Below are 18,855 nucleotides of genomic sequence, written 5' to 3'. Positions count from 1 at the left end.
GTTAGTTAGGTGGATAGCATTTACTGATTAGAGTAAGAATACTGTCCTTACATTCCAGTGATAAATCCCTTTTGACCATGGTTAATGATCCTTTTTAATGTGATAAATTGTTTGCTAGTATATTTATTTATTTTTGCCTCTGCAATTATGGGAATATTGGCCCATAATTATATTTATAGCATCCTTTTGTGGCTTTGGTATCATGATGGGTGAGGCCTCACAAAATAATTTTGGAACTGTTGAAATCCCCCAGATATTATTGAGTTGCAGAATATGATATTGTTCACATCAGTTAGAATTCATTTTGTATACCTGGAACATTTAAGGTGGAAGCATAAATGTTTAAAATTGAAATCTCTTCATGTTATATCATTCCCTTGACCAGTAGATAGCGTTCATCTTTATCTTTCCTTGTTTTTATTGGCTTAAATCCAGTCAACAAACAAATGAAACAAATTCTCGCTGTCCATAATCATCAGAGAAATGCAAACCCAAACTGCACTGAGATATCACCTAACCCCTGTGAGAATTGCCCACTTCCCAGAATTTCAAAGCTACAGATGCTGGTGTGGATGTGGAGAGAACAGAACACTTTTACATTGCTGGTGGGATTGCAAATTAATACTGTCTCTGTGGAAAGAAGTACAGAGAATGCTCAAAGAAGTCAAAGTAGACCTTCCATTTGATCTCACAACCTCATTACTAGGTATCTACCAAAAAGTAAAAAATCAGTTTATCACAAGGACATTTCCATAGAATGTTTATTGCAGTTCAATTCAGAATTGCCAGGATTTTGAAGCAACCCAAGTGCCCATGAACCCATGAATAGAATAATAAACTGTGGTATATGTATCCTGTGGAATACTATTCAGCTATAAAAAGAATGAGATTTTATATCTTTTATATTTACCTGGATGGAATTGAAAAACATTCTTCTTAGTAGAGTATCACAGATTGGAACAGCAAGTATCCAATGTACTCAATACTAATATGAAAGTAATAAAAAACAACCACACTCATAGGACAGAAAAACACAAGTATGTTCAAGTGAGCAGGGAGAGGAGGGAAATGAGAAAGGGGAAGCTGGGATGGGTTGGGGAGCTCTTCCCTAATGTGCACCATGTAAGGGTATACAGCACACTGTCTGAATGAAGGGTTCAAATACAATTTGTACATTACCTTAGAATCAAAATGTAACCTAAGAATTTGTTCCTTTATATTTATCTGAAATCTTTTTTGAAAAGAAAAATCAAATGAAAATAAAGATAAAGAAGAAAATCAGTTTCAAAGTATTTCTCCAATTTTTTAGCAGAATTAGAGAAGGATTGGTATTGATTCTTTAAGTATTTGTTAAAATTTACTGGTGAAGCCATCATCAAGTCTTGGGTTTCTTGTAAGGGATATTCTTTATGACTCATTCATTATTAGTACGGACTAACTTTCTATTTGTTTGCATTTCAGTCTTGGTACATTGTATGTGTCTGGGAATTTATCTCACTGGGTTCTTCTAAGTTATCCGATTTGTTGGCATATAATTGTTTAGAGTGGATTTTTAGGATCCTTTATATTTTTGTACTATCCTTTGTAATGTTTCCTCTTTCATTGCTAATTTTATTTATGTGAGTCCTCCTTTTTCTTCTTTCCAGTCTAGCTAAAGTTTTGTCAATTTTGTTTATCTTTTCAAAAACCAAATTTTAGCTTTGTTGATACTCAGAATCATTTCTCTGGTCTGTATTTCAATTATTTCTGCTCTGATTCTTACTATTTCCTTCCTATAGCTGGCTTTGGGTGGTTTGTTCTTCATTTTCTAACTTCTTGAGATAAAAAGTTGTTTATTTGAGATCTTTCTTTTCTCTCCCGTAGGCATTCATATCTTAAATGTCCCTTCTAGAACTGCTTTTGCTGCACCCAATAAGTTTTAGTACAATGGTTTGCCATTATTGTTCTCTTTTTTTTAATTTTCCAAATTCCTCTTGTATTGATTTCTACTTTCAAACCATTGTGTTCTCAAAAGATACTTCATATGACTTCAATCTTTTAAAAAGGTTTTTTGTTGTTGTTGTTGTTGGGTTTTTTTTTTTTGCAGTTTTTGGCTGGTGCTTGGTTTTAACCCCCGACCTTCAGCATATGGGGCCGGTGCCCTACTCCTTTGAGCTACAGGTGCTGCCCTCTTTTAAAAAGTTTTAAGATTGGTTTTGTGACTTAATATAAACTCTATCCTGGAGAATGTTCCTTTAGCAGGCATGAAAAGAATGTGTATTCTATTGCTGTTGGATGCAATGTTCTGCATATGTCTGTTTGGTCCATTTGGTCTAACATAAAGTTCAAGCCCAATGTTTGCTTACTGATTTCTGTCTAGAATCTAGATAATCTATCCATTGTTAAAAGTGACATATTAAAAATCCATACTATTTTTGGTTTGCTATTTATCCCTTCAGATTTCTTTATATTCACTTTGTATGTTTTATTTCCTCCCATGTTGGATGCATATATATTTGTAATTGTTATAGCTTCTTGACGAAATAACTCCTTTATCACAAGATTCTATCAGTTTTGACTTAAATCATGTTTTGTCTGATGTGAATATAGCAATATAGCTTCTACCTATTTTCTTTCAGTTTTCATTTGTCCAGAATACCTTTTTTTGTTTATGCTGTGCTTTGGTGAATGTTACTGTCCCTTTAAATTTCATATGTAGCATCTTAATCATCATTGTGGTGGTGTTCTGCAGCAAATAAGTCCTTTATTGGTGATTAGCTCATCAATATTTCACCCTTGTTGACTGGATTAGTGCTTTTATTTAAAAAATACTCATGGAGGCTCAGCGCTTGAAGCTCAAGTGCCTAGGGTGCCAGCCATATACACCAGAGCTGGTGGCTTTGAATCCAGCCGGGGCCCACAAAACAATGATGACAACTACAACAACAACAACAACAACAAAATAGCCGGGCATTGTGGGAGGCGCGTGTAGTCCCAGCTACTTAAGGATGTTGAGGCAAGAGAATCCTTTAAGCCCAAGAATTGGAGGTTGCTGTGAGCTGTAATGTCATGGCACTCTACCCAGGGTGACAGCTTGAGACTCTGTCTCAGAAAAAAAAAAAAAAAACTCATGGAATTTCAAAATCCTGTCCATGTTCTGGGATGTAAGGAGAAGGTACCATCTGTGAAAGAGAGCCCTTACCAGATGTCAGTTCAGCTAGGATCTTAATCTTGGACAGCCAGGCCTCTACAACTCTATGAAATAAATTTCTGGGTTTTCATAAACCATTCACTTAAGTGTAATTGATTACAGTGGTCTGAATGTGCTATAAATGTATTCACAAGTGTTAATATAACTGCAAAGATACCTTGATAATTATAACAAATATCCTTTGAATTTCTGAAATCTGATTTTTTTCAACTCAACCAATTTATCTAAAAGGATCACTAATATGGGGACAGCTTTAGTAAATAAGTTACCTTCTTCTGCAATAAAAAAATAACTTACACTAAAATAGCCTTATTATTTACACTTTGATTTTCACATGAAAGATTAACATCTTTTATAAATGGAAGATGTTTATGGTCAAAAATGATTTTAACCAATTCTGCTTGAAATGAGTAGATTAAAACTTACACTTTACAATCTCATTATTGAAATTTTCAAAACTCTTCTAACCAAAATTTTTTTAAATGTAATTCAACCTTAAGATCATGACCATTGAGATCTTTAGAGCTCTCAATTTGCATTGCCTTCTTTATAGACATCTTTGTTTTACAATAAATAATTCCAGTAATTCAAAAATGGTACATGTTAAAATTAGAAAATCAGAGAACACTAGTATATGTAAAGGAGTTAAGCAATAACTCTTAAATCTCATTATCAATGAATACAAAATAGCATTTCACTTATTTCATTGCATTCCCTGCCAACTTTATTTTGGCAAATATTAATTCAAGTTGCAGAGTATTCTGTGTGTCTGTGTGTGTAGGTCTCTGTGTGCACATATGTGGATGTGTTTACAACTGATAGAGGATCTTTATCACTTTGTATGTGAGTGTTGTAATAGCAACATAGACAATTAAACTTTAATTCCTCTTTAGGATTAGTTTGATTTTTAAGTTTGCAAGGCTGACATCTTGTAAAAGTTTATACATTTCATCATTTTTGTGAATTTATTCATTAATAATGACTAATGACATATCTTATTGCTAATATAAGTTATGACTTAGGTTGATTTTTTCATTTTTATGAAGTGATACAATTTCAAAGACAGGGACAACAATATCTTTTTCATTGACTGGAGAACAGAAGCTATCAGAAACTAACTTTGAGATATTTTGGAAGGTAATAGACATAATGGCCTCTAACATGATTGCGTGTAATTTCCTGACATAGATATTTCGTAAATTGAATGCAGAGCACTTTTTTTTGCCAATTTTTCATTTGGACCTTTTAAGAAGTGAGGCACAGTTCTCAGATTGTAATTACATCATCTCAAATTGCAAAAATTCTTATTGATGAATAACAATGAATTAAACAATACTTGAAATGTAAAATTGAGAACTTATAAAGGTGTGGATTTTAATAAAGCTAAAAATAGCCTTTCCTACAATGAGGATATATCATTTTCTCATCCTGACATATTGTTTGAAATGGTTGAGATGTTGCTTGATGATATCCAAATTTACATGTAAATTCAACTTCTTCACATGATTTGGAGTAAAGCTTTCCTCTGTCTCGCCACCTTAATGTTATGTTATATTTTTCCTTGATTTCTTCTGACATTATTCATGGATCTAGAATAGAAAAAAATGAAAATAAAACATTTATCTGTGTTATATAATGGTTCAGGAATGCTTTCTCAAAACCCTTTCCAAACCAACTCTGTAATTAAAAATATCTTATGAAAATTAAAATGGTAAATGATATATAAATCAGATTCTAGGTTTAATGTGTGATATTGGGTATTATTACCAAAAATTCATACCACTTATATAAAAAGTCTAGCATTTTTTAAACTACTATCACTGTTTTTGTTTGAACAAAATCTTGGTCAGATGGTACAACCATTTCGTCATACGAGGAATAAGATGTGGGGATAATGTATAGCATGGCATATAGCTAATAATGCTTTATTTTTAACTTGAAATTAGGTAAGAGAGCACATTTTAAGTGTCTTTACAACACATACACTATTATACATACGCATAATAGTACCTACAGGTAATGATAAATGTGTTAATTTATTGGATTATTGCATCATATATGCAATACATGCATATACACTTTACAACACATACACTATTATACATATGCATAATAGTACCTACGGGTAATGATGAATGTGTTAATTTATTGGATTATTGCATCATATATGTATGTGTATGTGTATGTGTATATATATATGATCATCACATCATACACCATGTATATATTTTTTCCAACACAAAGTTTTAATTAAGTATAAAAGTAAAACAGAATTTTCTATAATATATTTCTCACATATAAACATTTGGTAGGCAAGCATTCAGTAGGATAGCTATGTGTTTCTTTGGGAGAATTCTATTATAAATGACAAAATGTGATACTTATATACTGACTTTTCCATGATCCATGAGAATATAAAAGTACTTACTTAAGCATTTTGGTGGTTCTGACCACTGTCCATTACTACATGTTATTCGCCTGTTACCCTGAAGTTGATATAAGTTCTGACACTGATATTCGACTGTTGAATAAGGAGCATATACTGCTAATGGGAATGAAGTGATGTCTCCATTTTCAATAGGTGGAGGGGGCCCACATTTTCCTTTAGAATCTAAAAAATACATCATTTATTTGATTCATTGAGAGAACACATCTAAATCCAAGTTTAAGTAAGGCAAATAGAAACAGACTATTTTCCACAATATCAACATTTAGGTGATTTCTGGGGAAATATATAACAAGAAATTTTAATTCTTCAAATTGCTACATTTTTAAATGTTATTTTTTCTTTTTCACTAAAAGCATACACAAAGCATTAAGAAATATGTCTACTTTGCAGGATTCTGGGTCAATAAACATCTTTCTTAGTGAAAAAGTGTGGAACAGATAGCTCAAATAGAAAAAGTCTGTTCTTTTAATATACTATATGCTGAGGAGTTGGTTGAGTCTTTACTCATTTTTTTTCTCTTGGTTTTCATTTTCATCACAAAAGAAACATGAGCTCCATGAAAAAATTAAAGTACAAATCTATCGAAGGTAAAAGGAATGGTTGACTTCAAAATATGTACAAAATGTATATCTACTCAGTATAATTCAAACTCCTGAACATAATGAAAAAAGAAACAAACAAAGAAAGAAAAAGAAAACCACATGAGAGGATTCTGAAAAATGTAGAGAATTCTTTCTGGTGAGAGATTTCCAGACTCCAGGAAAGACAAAACAGTGTGTTATCCTAACAGGATCCCATTCTATTTAGCCAAATGCTCAGATTAGAAGCAACCAGACAAGACAAAGCCTTTTTTTTTTTTCCTAGCAACATCTTGCCTCCTATAGGAAAGCATAATAAGAAGCCAATATATTTTTTTCAATTGTGTTTGCTGTTTGCAGCAAAATTATTTCATTTAATATGAAATATGAATGTAGGGACAGGAAATACAAAAGGCATTAATATTCAACACACTCTAAATGAAAGTAACGTTTCCCTAATTCACTTGAAAGGTAAGATTTCAATACCAGTAGAGAGTAAGAAATTACATATATAAGATTTATAGCAAGATTGATTAAAAAATAATAAAACAAACCACAGCCTAAAGATATACTTAAAAATAATAAACATGAGTAAATGTAAGATTCTTTAAAAGTGTTCCCGAAAGGAATGGAGGAATAGGGAAACAGGACTGTGTGTGAGAGAAAACACACAAACAAAATGACAAACAGAAATCCTAACACATGGATAATAACTTTAAACGTAAATGTTCTAAAGACACAAATGAAAAGATCAAGAATGGCATGATGGATATGGAAAGAAGACCCAACCATGTGCTGTCTGCATTAAACTCATTTCAACATTAAAACATGTGTATTCTAAGTAACGGAATGAAAAAAAATACCAGGAACAATGTACTTTTTAAAAAGTAAAAGTAGATAATATCAAATTTCCTTTGTTGGATTCCATATTTCCAGAACCCTAAATTTAAAGTGCCGAAGACTATGTCCTAAGACTCCTTTATACAAAAAAGAAGGTTCCCTGGAAGGGCTCAGTAAGTCACATGTCTTTAAATAAACTCTAGATCCTGAAGATGCCCAAGTCTAGATCACATTCTAAGATCCTTCTTCATCTGTCTATTATACACTTAAAAATGGTGATCACTTAGTGCTGTCAATTGTATATAATGTGCTTTTACACTTTTATTGCTCAGGAAATATCTGAATGTCTTAATGCTAAAGACAAGAATCGATTCCAAATTCTAGTTATTCCTTTACTCTAGCTGAATCTTTCTTGGAAATAAAATACTGCATTATTTGGTTGAATTCATGAAAATTTAAATTTTAAGTGCCATCATTTTGTTTGTGTTTGAAAAATATATTCTACATGAATTTTTTCATTTTATTGATATCAACATATTTTCCCCCTGATAGATATTCTGGGAAAATATAATATCCTACCTTTGCATTGAGGTGGCTCTGTCCAGGTTCCATTTAGACACACCACTTCTACTTCCCCAAACATGTCAAAAGGTTCATTACATTCATAATGCACTCTCTCACCATTTGGATACCTACTCTTCTGTCTTGTTGTTATCTTAGCATTTTCCACTGTGGGTGGATTCACACAGGAAATATCTGAATAGAAAGAAAAAAATTATTTCTACATAGTGCTCATTTTGAGCAAATGCATTTCATAGGGGATTTTTAATTCAATAAATTACCTCTCCTAAAAGGCTTTGCTAATTTAAATAAATTCACATGTAATATTTAGGAAAAGAGGAACACTCCTTCTCCTTCCTTAACCAGAACACTGATAGATTTTTTTGTTTTTTCCTTTTGGTGATCAGTGAAAATGAAAGTTTTCCCAGACATTTCCTTGTCAGTTTTAACTGAATAAATATTACAGGTTCTATAAATTTAATAATAATTTATAAAATGCAAATAAATCAAAATAACTAAATTATGTGGCATAACATTTTAGTTTGCAATCATCTGTTTATTAAGTGTAATTTTAGCTTCTTAAAAACAAACACATTGACACTTTTTTCAGAGATCAAGTCAACGATTCTTCAACACACCTTGAAGAACATCCTAGTTAAAAGAAAAATATGATTAATCATAGGATCTACACTGAAGATGTGAATGAATAACTAAAAAAAAGTCCATCATCATAAAAACATTTAATAATTTAATTGCCAATGTTTAAGTGTATTTTTCCTGAATGATTTATAATCCATCAGAGAGTTTCATGTGCATAGAATTCTCTGGAGAACTTAGTAACAATAGTTTCAGGATCCCAGACCTAAAGTCTTTCATTCAGGATATCTACAATTAGCCAATGAATGTTCATTTCCATTTTAACAATTTTGCAAAAGGTGATGATGCTTCTGTTCCTGGATTATACTGAGAACTATTGGGCTAGAAGGTTGAGCATTGGATACTCAGTTCCATCCTTTTATTTTTAGGTATAAACCTACTTTGTCCTGGTCTAAAAAAAAATTTAATTTATATTCATTTTGAAATGTTGATAGAGAATAGTTTATATTTTATTGCTCAAGACACTTCCATGAATAAATTTGAAAGTTTATCAAAGTACCTCTGCATGTTATATTTCCCATCCATGTTCTCCTAATACATGTTACAGTGTTGTGTCCATCTAATTGATAATCTGCTACACATTCATAAGTCAATTGTTCTCCCGACCTATATGAATCCTTCTCATGCCCTATAAGTACAGCGTTATCAAATCTGGGAACACCAGAACAATCAGTCTCTGAAAGAAAGGAAATATTTACTGGTGTTTGTTTAGTAAATCATTAAAAAGACATTATATATAGTAATTGTATACTAAAATAATAGTTAGATAAATATAGAACAGTAAATACCAGATAATATTTTTCCTCTAACTTGACAAAAAAAATAGCAGCTTTGAATTAATTACATAAACTTGTTTTAAATTTTTTGGCACAAAAGATGGGAATGATATCTAAAGTCTGAAGAGACATTGCTAGTTGTAGTGATTAAGGTTCCATTTTTCACATTCAAAATTATTTTTGCCCATACAAGCCACTGTGTTTCAATTTTTTCTGTCTGACAAATACATTACTTATAATAATTATTTAAAATATTTTAGGAAGTATATTTACAGAGAGATAGTTGCTACAGTGATAGAAGGCAGAATAACAATGAGATTCAGAAGTGGGGGTCTGCTTTACTTTGTGAACTGAGGTAATGGATTGAATGTCTGAGGATGTACATCATTGGATGCTAAAAGTTCGCAAAAGATGATGTTAAAATTTAGTAATTTGGCTTATGATGTCTAGCATTTTCATTGTTAGAGCTGTAATTCTCTGCAACAATCCAGAGCCTTCAAGAAATATCTTGTTAAATTCAACATGCTGCATACTTTCTTATTTGTGTCATTTATACTTTGCATGGAGGATGTTTATCTTATATAAAATATAATAAAATACACTATACTTATGCATTTTGGCTGTTGAGACCATTTTCCTCCTAAGCATCTTGTAAATTCATGGCCATCAATTCCAAAACCTTCAGAACATTTGTATGTAAATTCTTCACCATATTGATAACTGTCTAACTTAGGAGATACAACACCATAATTAATTGAAGGTGGTGGTGCACAAGGAAGTCCTAAAAAAAAAAAAAATGAAGGCATCAATACATGTTTCACGATCTCAGAAATTTAATTTTATGTATTTGCTTTCACTCTTAGTAGTTTTATTTGAAAATGAATAACACAGGCGCTACTATGACATCATCTAACAGTGATTTTCAACTGGTATGCCATGAGAAGATCATTTTTAAAGATCATTAATTAAATTATTTTTGAGAAGTTCAAAGCACAATAAGTACATTCTTTTTTGTACTTTTTGGTTTGATCAAAATAATTTAAGTATGCAGTGCAAGTCTAAGTATAGGTTCAAGTGTGCTGTGAGTTATAAAGGTTGAAAAACACTCAAGGTCCTAGATGGTACACAACTGGTTCCCCAAAAGCACCATTCTGGTGTCTGTCTATCTGGCTATATGCCCCAAATTGAACAAGAGCATGAAAATAAAAATTTTAATATGTTTAAGAAGAGATAACAAGTGCTTTTCTACCCAGTTCTTAGTGATAATTTGGGACGCTTTGAGAATTAATAATCCTAATAAAACTATCATACAGGTAAGAAATCAGAAAAGATGCTGTAGGAGGACCCTAAAATACTTTAAAGTGAGTGGCAAAGAAAAACACTACAACAAATCAACAGGTAGGTTTAATTTCATTCTATCTCTCTCTTTCTTTTTTTTTTTTTTTGCAGTTTTTTTGGCTGGTGCTGGGTTAGAACCTGCCACCTCTAGTGACGCACTCTACTCTTCTGAGCAACTGCCACCACCCATGTTTTATTTTTTTAACAAAGAGACATTCCAGCACAAAAAGTGACTCTCAAATACCAATAACATTTTTAAAATTATTTAATTATGCAAAAATTATTTTAAAGGTATAATATCTAATGATTTTATATGTATAGCAATCTAAATTATTCTGTCCCCTGACTTGCCAAGAGATTATACTTTTTAATTTTTTATCTGTAATTAGTACAGGTAAATAATAGTTGTTTATGTTTGTAGGGTACATGTGATGTGATGTCTTGATACAGGCATATATTATAAATAAATCAAATCAGGGCAATTGGGGTATCCATCGCCTCAACCATTTATCATTTCGTTGTGTTAGGTACATTTTAATTCTACTCTTTTAGTTATTTTCAAGGATACCCTACCTTATTGTTGATTATGGTCACTTTATTGTACTATCAAATATTGTTCATTCTATCTAACTAACTATTTTTGCTCCCATTAACCATTCTGTCTTTATTTTCTGCCTGCCCACTACACTTTCCAACCTCTGGCAACCCCCTTCTACCTTCTGGCTCAAGGAGATCAACCGTTTTTAATATTTAGCTCCAAAATATGTGGAGGAACATGTAAGATTTGTCTTTCTGTGATGAACTTATTTCCCCTAACATAATGTTCTCCAGTTTCATCCATGTTTTTGCATATGACACTATCTTGTTCTTTATTGTGCCTATATAATATTTCATTCTATATATGTACTACCATTTCTTTATCCATTTGCCCTTTCATGGACACTGCTTTAAATTCCAAATCTTGTCTATTATAATTAAAGCTGCAATAAATATGAGAGTCCAGATATCTTTTTAATATACTGAATTCTCCTCCTTTGGATGTATACCCACAAGTGGAATTGCTTGGTCAAGTGATAGATCTATTTTTAGTCTTTGAAACCTCCATACTATTCTATATGTAAGAGATTATTCCTAATGAATTACACTGTAAATAGGACTTAAGTTTTCATACTGTCCTTACCTACACATTGAGGTGGAGAACTCCATTTTCCCAAGTAGCATGTTATCTCATTGTCTTCAGATATTCTGAAACCATCTTCACAAATATAACTTAATTTTTTACCGTGTGTATAAACCTTGGGTTCAATTGTATCTTCCATTTCATTTGAAGATGCAGATGAATAAATAGTTCCATGCTCTATGTGAGGTGGTTGAGAACATGGAATTTTTTCTATGATATGAAATGAAAGGGTAAAGCACAAATAGATTGAGTAAATTGAAATATAAAGTGAATTACTCTTTTGGATTTTAAAATGGTATATTTTAAAAACAGTCACATTTGAAAATAAAATAATTTTGAATCTTGCCTTATGTTACCATTCCCTTGCTCAATATCTCCCTACATTTATGTCTTATTTATTATGGTTAATAGAAACAAATAAAAAATGTTACCTAATAATTATAATATATCCCACAGGTGTTATTTATGGACAAAATATACTGCAAGTGAAAGAGTGCTGATTGATTTATGTGTCTAGATCATAATTTATGGTGTTAGGATAAAGTAATAGATATAGAAGACGATCTTCATCTTGTTTATCTACAAAGACCACAGGAGAGCATACCATTTGAAAGAATCTTATAAAGCAAGTTATACACTACTGACCAGCACATCGTGGCACATTTTTCCATTTTCCATTTTTGCATAAAATTTCTTCTTTCCCCTGAATTAGATAATTTTCTTGGCAGACAACAGATACTTTTTCTCCATCTTGATAATTCACTGTGGTTGTCATATTCTAAGCGTTGGGAATTTGAGGTGGAGGTGGGCATAACTGTATTTGTACATCTAAAAAAATTAAAATTAGACTTCTTGATTAATAACAACTTTCAATAAATATAAAATTCAATATATGTTTTATAATAGTCATATAATAATGGCTATATTCTCTGTTTACATGTTATACTTTTCAGCTTGTATAGCAGTTCAATGCTATCACTTTTGGCTTACATTCTCATAGTTATTTCCCAACTACATTTTGCATAGGCAATCTTATGTGATTTATAGGCATGATTTTAATTATTTCTAACCTTTAGGATGTTTAAACTGGATTACACACTATGGGATTCAGTAAACCATTCTAAGAGAGAAGTTAATAGCAAAGATCTCAAATAAACAACCTAATGACACAATTCAAGGAACAAGGGAAAGAAAAAAAACTAAGCCCAAAGTTAGGCAAAGGAAGGTATAACAAGAATTCAAGTAGAAATAAATACAATAGAGACTAGAAAAGCAATGGAAAAAATCACTGTGATTAAGATTAGTTTTTTGAAAAGCTAAAGAAAATTGATAAACTCTAAGTTAGACCTATTAAGAAAAGAAAGAAGTTTTAAATAAATAAAATCCAAAATGAAAGAGTACACATTAAAAGTCATAACACAGAAATTGAAATTAATCATAAGAGACTATTATGGCAATTAGATGTAGTATGCCAACAATTTGGACAACTTAGAAGAAATGGATAAATTCCCTAGAATTTCACAGAAACGTAACCTATGAAGACTGAACCAAGAAGAAATTGGAAATCTGAAAATACCCAAAATAAGTAAGGAACTTAAATAATCAATTAAGACTCCCTTCAAAGAAAAGCCCAGAACAAGGTGATTTCATGGCTAAAGTACAACAAATCTTTAAAGAACAACTAATACTAATCCTCCTAATATAGAAAAATTGATAAGAGGAAATACTTGTAACTTTATTTGACAACTTTAGCATCACCTTAATACCAAAGTCAGATGAAGGCACTACAAGGAAAGAAAATTACATGCCTATATGACTGATAAATATATGAGTAGTTGCAAAAATTTGCAACAAAATACTAGCAAAATTGAGTGGCAGCTGTGAATCAAAGGAGTAGGGCGCCGGCCTACATAGCAGAGGTGGTGGATTCAAACCTGGCTCCAGCCCCCCCCCCAAAAAAAATACTAGCAAAATGTATATTAAGGGGATCAGTTCAGAATGTTGTGAACAAGATGGATGACTAAAGGTGCCTGGTATTCAAGTCCCCAACAAAAAAATAAATAAACAAACAAAATCCAGCTGGTGTCCAATGAATATTACTGGGGTAAACAAAACCAATAAAATCTCTGTGGGGCAATACAACTCAGGATAGGACAACACCATAAAAATTGGACTGAAGCATTCTACTTCTGCTGCCCCATCTCCCACCCTGAGATTAGTTTAAAGCCAGGAGAGACTTCCCCTTGCAGGGAAAAGTTGAGCAGGATTCTGGACCAAACCTGACATACCCCATCCAACCACAGACACCAGTAGACATTGCTAAAGGGGAATCACACAGTCCTCACAGGCTGGAAGCCTACTTTGGGGAAGCTCCCTGAAAATTCACATGGCTGCATTGCCCCTGTTTAGAAATCTATATTGCACACTCCCCAGCTGCCATGATCAAGATGATCAAGCATAATACCATCTTGAAATCGGAACCACTGCTAGAGTGTACCCTTCCTTGGGAGCCAGTAGCCACTGTTTCTCTCCATCCCTGAACTCCATCATCATCATCCCATCTCACTCACATGGGAGGCTTCAGCGCCAAGACCCTCACTATTAGAGGGAGGCCTCAAAGGAGTGGCCATAACTCTGGATCCCAAGTCTATGCAGCACTCTGTTGTCTATGGAACAGGTAGTCTCATAGAGTGGGGCAGCCAAACCCAGGCTGACCAAACCATCATCCATGTGATCTTTTGATTGAGAAGCAGCATGACAGGTTCCCCGGGTTATCTCCCTTTGATTCAGGTTACCTGTTCCACATGAACACTCTCAGCCCAAAAGACCCCCAGCAAACTCACCCCTAGCAAGCTCACCCCTAAGCAACTCCAGGCACCACATGCTTATGCCCCCATTTAAGAACTAGACTGCCAGATTTGTCCCTAATGAGCTTCCCCCCAAGATGGGCAAACCCAAAGCACGGGGCCTATTAGCCTGAGAACCAACTTAGTGCTTCACTTTCCAAACCATTGCTGTTACAAATTCCTGTGGCATAAACTGCTGAGGTACTCACAGATACCTGACTTGAACTGCAGAAAGAAGTTCTTTCTTAAAACTGAAAAACTTCACAGAGACAACATTACTATGCACATGCAGATAATGCACCTTACCCATACAAAAATATAGAATATTTATAGGAAAAAGTCTTCTCCTACAAAAGCTACTCCATAAAATTGGAAGAAGCAACTCTTTCTCAGATGTGCAGATATCAACATAGGGACATAAAAAACAGAAAAAAGAAAAATAATTTACCTCCACAGAAACATAATTGTTCTCTAATAAAAGACTCTAAATAAAAGGAAATTTTAAATGCCAGAAATAGAACTCAAAATAGTGATATAAAGGAGTGATATAAGTAAATACAGATAAACAATTTAACAGAACAGAAAGAGAATTTGTGGTTGGAAAAAAATTCGGCAGAGATGAATATCCTAAAAAGAAATAAATTAAAATCTTAGAGCTCAAAAGTTACATAAAAGAAATAAAAAAATACATCTGAATACTTCAAAAACAGAATCTGTCAAGAAGAAAAAACAATTCTGAACTTGAGAACAATTCCTTTCAAATAACCTTAAAAAAGAAAGGAAGAATAACTTGTGGTACCCCTAAAGTTACCATATTTAGGGAAAATAGGAAATTGTAGCTAAATGTACATTTATTTACAAAATATTCATTGCAAAATTTCACAAAGAGGTTGCCAACACATAGGGAATAGTTTGTAAATATTTTGTAAAATGTTGTAATGAATATATTGTACATAAAGTGATATTTAGTTATAATCTTCCAATCTCCATTATGCATGGCAACTTTTGGGACATGCTATAGATTAAAGACAGCCTATGAGACTTGTGTAACACCATAAAATGAGCAAATTTATATATTATGGGTTTTATCAAGGAAGCTTTATGTTACCAGACAGACTAATTCCCAAGTTAGCTGAATGGAAGAAACGATAAAAACCAGAGCAGAAATAAACAAAAAACAGCCTAAAAAGCAATGCAAAAAATCAAAAAAATTAAAAGTTTTTTTTTTTTTTAAGACAAATGGGATTGGAAAACTTTTAGTTAGACCTCAAAAAAGGTATGATTCAAGTAAATAAGATCAGAGATGGAAAAGGACACATTACAAGTGGCACCATAGAAATACAAAAGACGATTAGAAAAGACTATGGACAACTATAGGCTAACAAACTGGAAGAGCTGGATGATATAGACAAATTCTTGGAAACATACACCTGCCCAGAGTGAATCAGAAAGAAATAAAACCTGAACAGACTAATAACGTTAGTGAGACTGAATCAGGAATAAAGAGTTTCCCAACAGAGAAAAGTTCAGGACCACAGAAACTCACTGCCTGATTCCAACAAACATTTACAAAATATTTATAGTCCCTGTGAAACTAGTCCAAGAAATTGAAGAGGAGAGAATTCTTTCTATTCATTCTAGTAGGCCAGCCTTACCCTGAAACCAAAACCAGACAAAAACACAAGAATGAGAGAAAACTGCAGGCCAATATCCCTGATGTACAGAGTTGCAAAAATCCTTAACAAAATTTTAGCAAAACAAATGCAGTATCTTATTAAAAATATCAATGACTGTGATCAAGTGTGATTTATCCAAATGAAGAAATGATCAAACATATGCAAATCAGTATATGTGATCCATACATTATCAGAAAGGACAATAATCATATAATCATCTTAATAAGCCTAAATATAAATGCTAAGACCTAAAGCTTCAAGAAAACTCTATAGAACATGTGCATGTCACTGCATGTAAATATCATTTGTTTCCTTAAAGACTCTACACATGTTGAAATGTAGATAACAGATTTGGCTTTTCTATGCGTGTGACACTACTTTCTCTATATCCTAGACTGTCAAATGTTGCTCAAAATATTGAGAGTAGTGAGACAAAGTATCCTACTATTGGGCAGCAAACCACAGATATGAAAATTGGGAAGACTGGTATAAATTCTGCACTATTCAAGGGGTGCTAGAAGTGTCAATATGACTGAGATTTCAAGATAAATATAGAATAAACAAATAGGTAAACAGACTGTCACATGGACAGACAGGTAGATAGGAACATATACACATACGGATATTAACAGACATATAACAAAGCCTTACCCATAGATCTAGGTACAGGTTTATAATAAACAGACTTAGAAGCAATAGCACTCCAATAGTAAAGAATACATGTAGTGCCCAGTATTAATTTAAAATCATTTATATGAGTTTTTAATATGAAAGATAACTAATATACATGATACAATTAATATTTAGACACTGTGTTTTTCATTAGTTTCTAAATTACCTTCCAGGTTAAAAGCATCTGTAATTAAAAAATAGCTGAATTTTTTATTAGTCACAAATATACTACCTTCCCAGATAAGAAATAGAATATATTTTGAAAACATTGCAAATAAGACCTTACTTGTGCATCTCGGGACAGGCTCCCATCTTCCATTTATGCAGACTGAGTGTCTGTATTGTTCTCCACATCTGTACCTTATGCTTTCATTATGCTTAAATTCGTTCTTCTGCTGTATATTACCCTCAATTATAATTGTTTTTGGCCTTTTACACTTCTTAAGTTGATCTGTTGCTATAAAATGAAAATATTACCACAAAAAGACTAATTATCAGAATCAAAATAACTCTTACATAAACAGAGAGTCTAATGTATCTATACAAAAAAATTTTGACTTATGCTCATTAATTCCACCATTTAAGTTATTCCTGATTACACTGAATAAGATGTACTATTATGTATGAACAAAAGCCCTGTATTCAAACCTTGAAATATCAGAAAGAATACCTTTTATGAAGATATTTTGTATCATGGGAACTGAATATACAAGTTTTCCTTTTTGTATGATCTATATGGTAAATAGTCATCACATGACTAAATGTAGTCCCATATTTAGAATCTATGCACATGTTCACATTCATTTGTTTTCCTTGCCTCAAACATCATTATATTATTTTTAATCCATAATATGAAAACATTGTATTAAAAGATTGTGGGAATAGAATATAAGAAGTTATCAATTTAAATATATTTTTCAAATGAGATAATGTAATAAATAAGAAAAATACATTCAAACTATGCAGAAGATGAACATTCAGGCAGATCTTCTGTGTGATCACAAAAAAGGAACAAATACTTATATAAAAAAAATTGGGTGCTTAAAGTTATGGCCATTTCTGTTCAATATATTATCTTAGAGGCTTTGAGAAACAATCTTGTAACCTAGATCATCTCATAATCCTAAAATATTATAAAATAATAATTGTTAATAGCATTGTTATCAATTAAATATGGACTGTAGAAGCTTTTATGTACTATATATTTCCAAAACTCACTGAATATGGGAGTCTTTTTGAATTTGATAAGTGTGGGTCTCTGATAACATCTGTGGTTGATGATTTTTAAAGCAGAGTCAATTGAGGATGAACAGAGTAAAAAAAAGTTTAAATAAAGGTTAAATAATTTGCCAAATAATGATTTTTATGGTGCAACCTTAAAAAATAATGTAGGCTAATTCAAAACATCCTAGAAACTTAAGAAGTAGTCCTCTTCTTAGGACTGGTACTGAGTATTGAGGAAGACAAAACAGATATTCTATAAGATACAGTAACTGAAGAAAGACAACAGACTTAAGCAGAATAGTGGTGACTGTTGTGCCCTGGAGTTGACTAGTTGATAAAGGGTCTCTGGCTTGTTGGATTATCTGAATATATATGGGGAGAAGTGAAAATGCAGAACAGTGGAAGGCACAAACTAAACATTGAGAGGGGAAAATGGGAGTAAGGTCCATAATAGCTGAAGGGAGTTAGTTACATTCAGCAGAATATAGGTAGATTAACCTTAGGAAGGCAGACTCTGAGATCACAGGAAATTATAAATGAAGCACAAGTTTGTGTGTAGGTTAGAGTGAAAAGTTCAGAGTTTTCAAACTTTATATAATCTTGGGCACTTCCACTCACCCATATGAAATGAGGTGAAACCATCTGAGAAGATAGTAGAGGAGAAAATGGAGGTTTGGTCCTGAATGACTGGCAATACCTTTGACAGGAATTTTAGCAAAAATCTAAGAATAAGTAACACAATGTATCAATTCATTTGACAAACCATTTTTGTATGTCTCCTTTATGTCAGCCAGTCTCTGGGTATTAGGGATATATCAGTAAGCATAAGAAGCATGAATCCCTGCTCTCTGGAGCTCTACCTTTTCCT

General features: G+C 32.5%; 2 protein-coding genes across 2 annotated transcripts in view; both read right to left on the bottom strand.

The window, feature by feature from the left end:
• Positions 1–4,539: 4,539 nt before the first annotated feature.
• The window catches only part of CFH (complement factor H), a 167,828-nt gene continuing 153,512 nt past the window's right edge, over positions 4,540–18,855 (bottom strand). Inside the window, exons 22-23 of the mRNA XM_023509099.1 lie at positions 5,619–5,801; positions 4,540–4,779 (exon numbers count right to left, since the gene is read on the bottom strand). Coding sequence (XP_023364867.1) covers positions 4,772–4,779; positions 5,619–5,801 — 191 coding nt within the window. The 3' untranslated portion in view covers positions 4,540–4,771. The remainder of the gene's footprint in view (positions 4,780–5,618; positions 5,802–18,855) is intronic.
• The window catches only part of LOC100962039 (complement factor H-like), a 53,958-nt gene continuing 42,819 nt past the window's right edge, over positions 7,717–18,855 (bottom strand). The window contains exons 10-15 of the mRNA XM_023509102.1: positions 17,050–17,220; positions 12,215–12,397; positions 11,570–11,779; positions 9,659–9,832; positions 8,775–8,951; positions 7,717–7,813 (exon numbers count right to left, since the gene is read on the bottom strand). Coding sequence (XP_023364870.1) covers positions 12,348–12,397; positions 17,050–17,220 — 221 coding nt within the window. The 3' untranslated portion in view covers positions 7,717–7,813; positions 8,775–8,951; positions 9,659–9,832; positions 11,570–11,779; positions 12,215–12,347. The remainder of the gene's footprint in view (positions 7,814–8,774; positions 8,952–9,658; positions 9,833–11,569; positions 11,780–12,214; positions 12,398–17,049; positions 17,221–18,855) is intronic.

This window comes from Otolemur garnettii, unplaced genomic scaffold (genome assembly GCF_000181295.1).
Source record: "Otolemur garnettii isolate 467f Iridium unplaced genomic scaffold, OtoGar3 scaffold00357, whole genome shotgun sequence".
Lineage (NCBI taxonomy): Eukaryota > Metazoa > Chordata > Mammalia > Primates > Galagidae > Otolemur > Otolemur garnettii.
This window is presented reverse-complemented; position numbering and strand designations above follow the sequence as displayed.